Raw genomic sequence first — 10,285 nt, forward strand, 5'->3', positions numbered from 1 at the left:
GGATCATCAGATGGATCTGGATTCACATGTGCATCACAGTTCAAGACAATGTTAGTCCAGGTAAATCTGTTTTTACGGTAACCACATTTCTGCATAATTGTTTTTAATGTGTTTTTTTTTTCTTTCTTTCTTTGCTAAGAAGTGTTTGCAAAGTTATTAACAGACCCAGCACACAGGTGTTTTAATGGGCTAATTAAACCATCACCATGCTGGAGAGTGTCCAACAAAATCCATAAACCAAACATGAGACTGGAGCTCTGTTCAGGGTGAAGGTGGTGGACTTTATGGTTGCCCATAAAGTTGGAATAATTTTGTTTTCAGACACATTCTTCTTTTTATTCCTATTATACAAGTTAATTGTGGTTTAATTTTCACATTGATATGCTTGGAAGAGATTGATCAATAATGTTTTGAGAAGATGCACTTCTCTAGAATAAATCACATTATCACAATCATTTTATGAGAAGAAGTTAAAAAATATTTTTTATTCCAACTTTATGGGCAAATGTGGATGTTCTATTCTGTGAGATCAACAAAATGTAAAAAAAAAAAAAAAAGTGAAAGTGTCATTAGCACAGCCTTATGTTGAGGTCTAATGTGGGAACACATGGGTGGTGTACCATGTGCATGAGCTTTTAAAGGTGACAACACTGTCCACAACTGAATGCAATGTTGTGCTGTGCTCCATCTTCACTGTAGGCCAATTAAAATCAATGGAACTTATTTTCATTATAAACAGCTTATACATTTTCTGAGGTTGTGTTATGACTTTACTCCATATACAGTTTCTATCTTCTCCATGTACTCACCACCACAGGGCATGTTAGTGTTGCTGTTGGCCAGTAGGGGGCAGTGTCATTCAGACAAATGAGAGCTTGAGAACAGCTCCCAACCATGAAGTCAATTTGTCTCTGATAACATCTTTCATCACTTCATCAAACAGAGGAAACATTGTCTATATATGTACATCCTATTGTCTTTGTTTTCCCCCCCTCACAAATGTATTCCTACAACTTCCCCCTACTTACTTCATATACTTAATACTCCTAGTGGGGGAATAAAATTGCTCCTCCATAATTTATGAGTCACTTTTAGAAGAAATACGAGCACTCAGAGCCATTAGAGCAGCAGCCTGTGGCATCAGTGTGAGGGAGGGGGGGAGGGGTGATCAGCAGAGGCCTGATCATCCTGTCAGGGTGTCAATCACCACATGAAGGGCTCTGACTGACTGTCTGATCTCCCCTGGGCTGCTGGCATCCGTGCTAAGCAGATATCAGTCAGGGATTGGCTCTGAGTGATGTCTTCTATGTAGACATGACACCCTGATAACACACTACATGTTCTATTATTGTCGGTTCCCTAAACTACCATTTTCCAACCACATTTTATTCATTTTAGAAACCCCAACCAAGCATTCCTCCATCTCAGCAGCCATTTGAATAGCAATCAAAACACTGTGGCGAAGACTAAGAGCTTGGAACGGCTAGATTTATCTTGCATCCACAGGGAAATAGGTCCCACTTGATAGGAATTCAATAGATTGAAAGAGAGTCCCATTGGTTTTGTAGGGTTCTGCTTTGCTCATCCCCTCAGTGTGATGCACTTCCCTCCACTGCATGCCTCCACATATTGACCCAGAGTTTTGTTTACCTAGCAATGTGCGCAAAGGCTATGAATGATTAATAGAGTCTCTCAGAGGCGTAAGCAAGCATTTGGATGCATCGCAAGAACTTGTCAGGTTAAGATAATGGTCGTTGGTCGGAGAGAATTAATATGTACAATTAAGTTTGTAAAGAGACATACAGTACGTGCACTTTTTTTGGTTATGTCAGTGATGGATTTCCTCTGAACAAATAGCATTAGTAAGATTACATGAATAATCAAATTAACCCAGTTTTTCAGTCCAAACTTCCACAGGGTGTTTTTTATTCAGGCCATTGTGAGATCAGAAATAAAGCAAGTAGCGATAACTATCATGCTCAGTTAAATCAAAGAATAGAATTCAAGCTCCTTCTTTAAATCTCCTTTTGGCAAGCTGGGGTGTTTGGACACCAGTTTGTAAGTAATTTACTGCCCAGCACCACATACGTAGAAACATTTAGATAAGAACCTGTTTCCCTGGGGAGTAGTGATGGGATAAAAACAGGTACATGCTATTAGGATGCAGAACCTACAGTCCTAATAATAACCTCTTTAACATGTCTCTGGCCACGTATGTCCAACAGTCCCTCTCCATTTAGCTCTGTTTTTGGTATCCACTACTAAATAAGATATCAGGCTGTGTGTCCACCGAATGCACCACTGCTGTGTCTGTCTGCCATCTTACTTACAGGAAGCTAGAGGAAGTGAAGCAAAGCAAGCTGCAGGACAAGGAGTAGATAATAATTCTCTGTGGCTTCGTCAATACGAGCAGCAACTGTCACATTACAATAAGTCATTTGGATCAGTAAATATAGCTGCTTTAACAGGAAGTTAACAGGAAAAGTCAGGTCCAGGTTATTGGAAAATACTTCAAAGCAGCTGTTGTATGTTTGATTATGTAATCAGGCTATCTTTGTAACTCTGTTTGCCATCTGAAAAATTTGAGAACTAGTCATTGCCAAGTCAGGCTTCAGAATTTACTCCCAATGAAAAATTTATTTCAACTGCACGCTCCAGTAGGTTATTATTCCAGGCCTGTGTGCTGGCAAAGAGGCAGGAAAATCAACACTTCCAACACTTCAAGTAATTCATAAAGAGAAATGAATAGACTTATGACCCATCACAAATGAATATGTAAATTATAACAGACGGCAAGCTTCTATTTCCACTCAGCTTTGTTCAGGCTGGCTGTTTAAGATTATGATAGTGCCAGTATGTCTTTGGTTTATATTGAATTTATTACAGACATTGAAGTTCTGATTTAATTCCTCATTTTTGTTTTCTTTATCTGTTCCACTGGTTAAGCTGTTCTCCTGCCTCAGACTAAAAAGGTGTTCTGTAGCTAAAATACTTACTGATAAATTGACAGAACATGGTATCTGACCCATCAAAACAAGTCAGAACGAAGCAGAGAGCTCTCACTGGCGACAGCACATTACAGCGGTGACGGCTCCAGCATCAGTTAACCATTAGTCACCAAGAATCAAGAGCACAATGTCACATCCCCCTGTTCTCAGTTCTATTCTGAGCCGTGTCCCTTGAGGTGCGGGCCCAATTACTGGGTTTCTACCATGGGAGCAGCTGCAGAATTTGCAAGTCACATGACCTGAGCACAGCAGTCCCAGCATCACATGTCTTCACACTGCATTAGGAATTAAAAGTTCACAAATGGGAGACAAAACGAGGCGTCTTACCCTGCAGGTATTGTCTGTCATAGAGGAAGCTTTGTTAAGCTTCAGCGCCGTAACTCTCTTTACATTTGTCTTAGTCTAACATCTATATGCTGAGGATCTATGCTTTACATTAAGCAAGTCATATTTAATTCATGCAATGTTTGGAAATTTTACATTTAGAGCAGAGAAGCTTCCAGCTGTCTGCCTGAGGGTGTATTTAATATGAACTGGATGGGGAGTCCAGTCAGCAATAACTTTGCAGTTATTCAGGACTTTTAACAGTGTGCAGAGCCAATTGTTAAACATTGCCAGAGGGGGGGTGGGGTGGGGAATCAATGCGGCTTCAGAGAAGCCACCAAGCTGGGGCCTTAGCGGAAACCATCGATACTGAGCTGTGGTCTAAGCACTTAAAATGTAAATGCATCTTCAACAACAGCAACAACACGAACGAGAAGGTTGCGTCAGTGTCTTGGGATCTCTCCAGGTGCATTGTGCGCATTTATGTGGAATCAGAATCTCTGAACAAAGACACAGTGTAGGTGAAATATAAAGCTGGACAGTGATGGAATAAAACGCTTTGCCCTGCACTATCTGCATTTACTGTGTAGATTAAGAAACACTAGTTTCATTCACATGCCCCATGATGTCAGCACCACTGGTCTGTTTATTAATGCTGTGCACCTTTCTGCAGTCGCAGGGCTAACGAGACTCTTGGTGAGCTCTAGAAACCTGTTGAGGAGAAGCTAAGTGGGAGATTATTTAAATGGAACAAGGTGTCTCAAAGGATCTCTTTTGATCTCAGCAAATTTGTGCGATATAAATAACTTCAAATTAATTATGCATGCACAGTGGGATTGCAAAGTCCACAGATTCACCAAATTTGTGACTGCCCCAATGAGCTCTCGCCTGCTCCTTCCAATTTACCACGATTTAGAGAGGTTCTACATTTTTGGTAACTTAATGTAACCACACAGATTTTTAATTTGAAATCCTTGTTAGAGAAAACACAACAATATATTGTTTAGTATATTATTGTTAATTACAACTTACAAAACAAAGCAGACTTGCCAGGAATCACTTAAATAATTCAATGTAAAGACATATTTCTGTTAAAGAAGCCAAAAATCCAACATTCGTCTTTATTTGGAACAGTCCAATAAAACAGGCAATATGAAGAATAGTCCATAAAGATTTACTTTTAAAAGGCTTTTTTTCTTTATAGAGGATGCAAAAGAGACAATAATATATAATAGTAGCAATTAAGGTCACTGTAATCGAACATAACTCTTGCAGAGTTCATGGTCCCTGATATCTCCCCAGCCCCCATTTTTTACATGTGGGGCAACCCCTCCGACACCGTTGGCAGGCAGTCTCTTTGTTATCAGGAGGTTCTTTGGGAACAGTTGGTTCCCACTGCTTTGTAGGATGTTCTCTATCTTGGTTTTCTGGCTGATCGGCGAGCAAGACGTTTTCTTGTGGTGCATGCCACAGTCTCCGGCGTGGAAAACCCGTGGCGCCTCGCTGACCATGACCTTCCAGTAGGACGGCAGGCAGGCCACGGTCAGGTGTTGCAAGGACCAGTCCCAGTTGTAGTCGTCATAAGTGCAAAATGTGTCGGTGCACTGAAACAGCTTCTGGTATGTCTCTCTGCTCAGAGCCATCCCCATGTTGTGCTCAGTGGACTTCCAGGCCTTCACCTCCACCTTGTTTGCTTTGCTGGAGTAGCCAATGTGGCTGTAGCTCCCCAGCGAGAGGATGTCACAGTCTGTGCACTGCTCCCTTTTGAGAGCTGACATCAACTTTAAGAGATGGATAAAGTCCGGAGACATGAAGTGATCCTCCTCGATCAGCAGGACCAGACCCTTGTGGTCCTTCAGAATCCGGACCCTGTCCCATACAAAGTGCAGCTTCCACCACCAGTGGTGCTTGGTCTGGGAGAACTTGGCCTCGCGATAGTGGCCGAATGAGTCGGGGTACTCTGCGTTGATGCATCCCAGCTTTAAGGCGTCTTTTTTGGGAATGTCTCTGGGGCAGTCCCTGGGATCATTTCCAGGGAACTCCTGGGGGTACAGCTGGATGCTGAAGGGGAAGAAAATCTGCAGGACTTGACAGAAGTCCACAGAGGCCACCACTTTATTTATATCAGGGGACCAGTAATCATGGCTGAATATCAGCAGTATGCTCTCCACACCTCTCACCTTCCGCAAACTGTCCACTAACAGCTTAAGGTAGTCTGGTCGGTTATGGACCTGAACCACCACAACCAGATCATCCTTCTGCCGCGAGGTCTTAAACTTCTCCTCATTTCTTACCGTCTGGTCAAAATTTAGCTGGAAGACGATGCCACGGTAAACTAAAGTGGTGTTATCCACCTCTGGCTTGGTTATCTTCTCTTTATCCTTTGCTTTTTCTGGATGTGTGTCATTTGCTTGTATAACAGGGGGTGGAACAGGTGCCCGGCTGACTGCAGGTGTGGCTTGCACCTGGATATGGTTGTTGATGCTGCTGCTGCTGCTGCTGCTGATACTGTTGCTCTTCTTCACAATCTCCACTTCCTTGGGGAATGATCCAGTGTCGTTCTTTTTCTGCCTTCCGCTGCTCCAGAAAGCTAGGCCACAGATAACAACCACCAGAGTCAGTATCACCACCTTCCTCTTGTAGATTCGGAATCTCATGATAAGGGGTCAGCCTCTTGCGAAGGGAGAGAAGTTGATTGTAGAGAAACAAAAAGCACGGGTTTGCAGTTGTGATGGTGTGCTTTGCACGGGAAGCGAGCCTGAATCAAAAAGAAGCTGCAATGAGGCTAATTGTTGGCAAAATGAACTGTTGCTGTAAACATGGATCCCACTGGAATGTCATTGGTGGTGGATGAATATTCCATAAGGCATGACGGGTGCTGGGAGGCAACAGTGTTGCAGTGTGCATGAACCACCTAGATGAAAAATAAACCAGAAAATAAGCTTAGGGCTGAGCAGTACGGTTAAAATCATTATCAAATGTCAAGAGGAATACTTTCCAAATAGGCAGCATATCACAATATGGCAAATACATGCAAAAATCAAATAGAAAGTGATCAAATGATGTCCATGGCAGCGACCCACCACATTAAAATGAGACTAAACATTTAATGTGTAAAAATAAAGTGACGATTTAATTTTCCAACAGTGGTTTAATAAAATAATCTTGAATCATAAGTATATATTGACGAGGTCAAGATTCAACTCTCACTATACTAAAGTTTTCACCCTAAACATATTAAGATTGTGGACTAATATACAAGATGGTGCAACAGTAAGTGTTTATTTTAAATATAGCTTACCCTTAGTAATTAACTTTGAGAGCAGAAACGTGCAGGATGATAACACCATTAGATTACTCAACGAGAAAAACAAAAACAAAAGCCATTGTCTTATTGGGAGTACATTTCGCAATCATTACTAATTTAGTTCCACAAACCACTCCAGGGGTCTCTACAAAGCAGTTTCACTAAAACCACTAATACAGTTAAATAGTGAACTTATCTGTGTCCTTTCTACATTGTGTCTTGGTATATCAATGCTGATTACAGCTCAATACTTGATGTTCCTCTGCATTAATCGCTGTCCCTAACTGCATGGTACATATTGATTTGCTTTTTCTGCTCGGATCTGCTGAGCAAACCTCCATCTTTTATTTGTTATTAAATCAGCGGTCTCTCCATCCTCCTACCTGATCCCATTGGACGATCACTGCTCAGCTGAACGGCCAGTGTGACACCACTGCCTGGGGTAGGCATTTGACACTAACTGAACCGAGGTCTGTGATGATATTAATGACTTCGTTTCCGGTTCTACTGTTAAAAACTCAACAAAAAAGGATTTAACGACACCAGTAAATATGTATTTAAACATAGTAATGTTTGATATAGTCTACGGGTAGATTGATTAAAGTGGATGATAAATATATAAGCATTCCTTTATAAAATGTATGCCCCTATACGGAGTTCACATACATTTGCAGCTCCGTCCATCAAGTGAAAGGTTTGTTCTGCAGCTGTTTTTAATCCACATTGATCCCTGTACCATTAAAAGACCCGTTAACTCTAACGGTCTGCATCTACTGTGTTTCCTTCCTGTTGTAAATACGCGCTGTTTCACTTGGAGCCTTAACGTTAACGTTACACGGTTAGTTTTTCTGTCCTGAATTGGCCGCTGTCTCACACACACCGAGCCAGGCACGGCTTTAATCGATATTAATACAAGCTGCTGTTGCTGTTATGTCGCCGACGGAGGTGAAATGACTCTGGGAAACAAACAGTTGTCGACGTCGTGTCAGTTTCGGTTATTAAACGACAACGAGCGTCCAGAAAAACGCTAGCTTTTTAAGTTAGCTTCTTGAGCTAGCAACTTACAGGCTGCCCGTCCACCACCGCCAATCTCCAAACAGCGTCCATGACGAACCAGAACAAACACAGCCACACTAGTTACCTAACACCGGAGAAGCCGTGCGGTCCTGTCGGAGGGAAACGTCAGTACGGCGGTCTCCCGGTCCCGTTCTCCTCCATACCTTCCAGCAGAATGCATGGAAATCAGCTAGCTGGAGAAACCCCAAATACGGAACTACTGCCTCCTGCCCCTGCCTCTGTCCCACAATGCATCGGTCCAGCGGGGGGCACCCGAGACACCCTAAATATCATAATGTATCCATAATGCTGCTTACTGCTGGCCTGGCTCAGCACGAACTGAAACGCCTTTACTATACCTTTAAGTAACTCACATGACTCGGACAAGGCTTAAAATACACATTTATTAATTCAGTACCATTGTTGTTGTACAGAAACAACTGTAATTTAAATGCAATTAAAAATGTAACACTGTTTTATATGACTATCAGACTTATTGCTGTGTAAGAAAATATATCCCAATAAAATACCGTAGATAGATAGATAGATAGATAGATAGATAGATAGATAGATAGATAGATAGATAGATAGATAGATAGATAGATAGATAGATAGATAGATAGATAGATAGATAGCTTTATTTATCCCTTAAGAAAATGAATCTTCATCTTTCCACTCATTCCACAGTCACACACAGGTACACATCCTGTCACACCAGAACCGCTCCATTCTGCAGCACAGTGAAAGACCATTGCTATTTGCTACAGCAGCTTTTCTGTCTTTTTCTATATTAAGTATTTAAACGGATTAAATATTCTCACATTTAATCTGTCTGAAATGTGCAGCCATGCACACTGTTTTGTCTTTTTTTTCTCCAATTAGTTTCTCAGAAAATGTCAATCACAGTTTGTTCAAATTAGGCCTATGAATTTACGAAAAAATGTTTTTCCCATACTCAGCTTGCAGTCTGCCTTATTTTGATTATTCAGTTAACCCAATTTTCCTAATCATCACTGATCGTGTTAAACCTAAACCCTCTTTAGTTATCTAGTCCAGAGCGCACTGAGTGTGGCGCCCCCTGCAGACTGTCCTGCTGCATTGCTGCACGTCTCTCCGCCGCTGAGGGGCGCTGCTTCACAACTTCACAACCGGAAACACTCCCAGTCGGACGCTTCATTGGCGCACGCGCGGCCTTCTTTCTTCCTTTCCGACACTCGACTGAGAGAGACAAGATGGGCCATCAGCAGCTCTACTGGAGTCACCCCAGAAAATTCGGCCAGGGATCCAGATCCTGGTCAGTCCCGCTCTTAATGTGTCTATTATCGACATTTGAGCAGTAACGAGTCGATTTAAGCGATTTTAGGGTTCGTGGTAGTTGATAATTCACCAACAGTCGTGCACCGCATGGGAGCCGACCGTGAGCTAATATGGCGGTGGAGGATGCGGATGCGCCTTACTGGTATAACAGCAGCAGTGTTTAGCACGGTTAGCTGCCTTATTGCCCTTGACACTAAACTGTTCGTATTATATTAAAATAAATTGTGCTGCACTGTAACATACCCATGTTGTTGTCTGTGTGAATGTGGCAGATAACCCTGTAAACCCGCCAGTTTAAATCTAAAATACGGTGAGCTAGGCTAGGATTAGCCGTGATGCAAAGAGAAAGGCTTGCCTGTGATAACCGGCGAAGACTTCATGCCGTCTCCCGTACTTTTTCTGAATGGATGAATTACAGCCATCTTAACTATATCACTTCAGAAACTGAAAGTAATCATGTGCTCTCTTTTTTTCCTTTTTGTTTTTATTCCAGCCGGGTATGCTCGAACAGACACGGTCTGATCCGTAAATACGGACTCAACATGTGCCGCCAGTGCTTCAGGCAGTACGCTAAAGACATCGGCTTCGTGAAGGTAAATACTGTTGTCAATTGTCAACTTAATTCATCAGTGTATTTGACTACTACAAAGTAATTCGCAGTGTTGGTAAAGGCTTGTTTTGTTGTAACGGGTCTGAAAGATAAGACTGCAAACAGCTAAGCAAACATCACAACATGACACTGTTGTTTATCTAGAAAATAAACTCTTATTAGGCAGATTGTAACAGTACAGCCATGAGTGAGTTAGTATCAATAATGACTATTGATACTAACTCACTCGTGTCTGTCAAGTTGTGGGGAAAATCTAAACATTGCCTCCTCGAGTATAACTAATGACTTGATGTCTTTTTGCACACAGCTGGACTAGATGTCTTGCGCTGACAAGTCTTCAGATGAAGATCTCTGGAAGACCAGCCAAGATGGGATGATTCAGCACTGCTAATAAATGTGTTTTTTTGTCCAAGTTAACTGTTTTGTGTGTTAATTTATACTGTTCTCTATGCAAATGCTGGGAAGGATTGTTTGGAAATATGCAGGAAAGATGGAAATTGAAAGCTAAGATGGGAACATCACCATTTAAATATAGTTAATGCTATTAGTTATGGAGATTTGTGAGCCATCACACTAAAATATTAGACTAAATGCACAAACATTCTCTGCTATAAAATTTGTATGCAACAATTTGGGGGCTGGAGGTCACACTGTAACTCTTAA

The 10,285-nt window shown here is 41.8% G+C and overlaps 2 protein-coding genes across 3 annotated transcripts; one reads left to right on the plus strand and one right to left on the minus strand.

Annotated features, from left to right (window-relative positions):
• Positions 1-4,331: 4,331 nt before the first annotated feature.
• On the minus strand, positions 4,332-7,946 carry mgat2 (alpha-1,6-mannosyl-glycoprotein 2-beta-N-acetylglucosaminyltransferase). Of its 2 annotated transcripts, none has more exons than XM_085771370.1 (2): positions 7,781-7,946; positions 4,332-6,246 (listed from the first exon to the last, which is right to left on the minus strand). In XM_085771370.1, the coding sequence occupies exon 2, from the start codon at positions 5,987-5,989 to the stop codon at positions 4,580-4,582; it is 1,410 nt and encodes a 469-aa protein (XP_085627496.1). In that variant the 5' UTR covers positions 5,990-6,246; positions 7,781-7,946; the 3' UTR covers positions 4,332-4,579. The 2 variants fall into 2 exon arrangements, with proteins under 2 accessions (XP_085627496.1, XP_085627497.1); XM_085771371.1 differs by having other exon boundaries at positions 7,705-7,946.
• A 972-nt stretch (positions 7,947-8,918) lies between these two features.
• On the plus strand, positions 8,919-10,039 carry rps29 (ribosomal protein S29). Its single transcript, XM_085771374.1, has 3 exons — positions 8,919-8,989; positions 9,506-9,605; positions 9,930-10,039. The coding sequence occupies exons 1-3, from the start codon at positions 8,928-8,930 to the stop codon at positions 9,936-9,938; spliced, it is 171 nt and encodes a 56-aa protein (XP_085627500.1). The 5' UTR covers positions 8,919-8,927; the 3' UTR covers positions 9,939-10,039.
• The last annotated feature ends 246 nt before the right edge of the window (positions 10,040-10,285 follow it).

The sequence above is a fragment of the Trachurus japonicus genome, chromosome 24 (assembly GCF_045865225.1).
Source record: "Trachurus japonicus isolate A0001 chromosome 24, Traja_1.0".
NCBI lineage: Eukaryota > Metazoa > Chordata > Actinopteri > Carangiformes > Carangidae > Trachurus > Trachurus japonicus.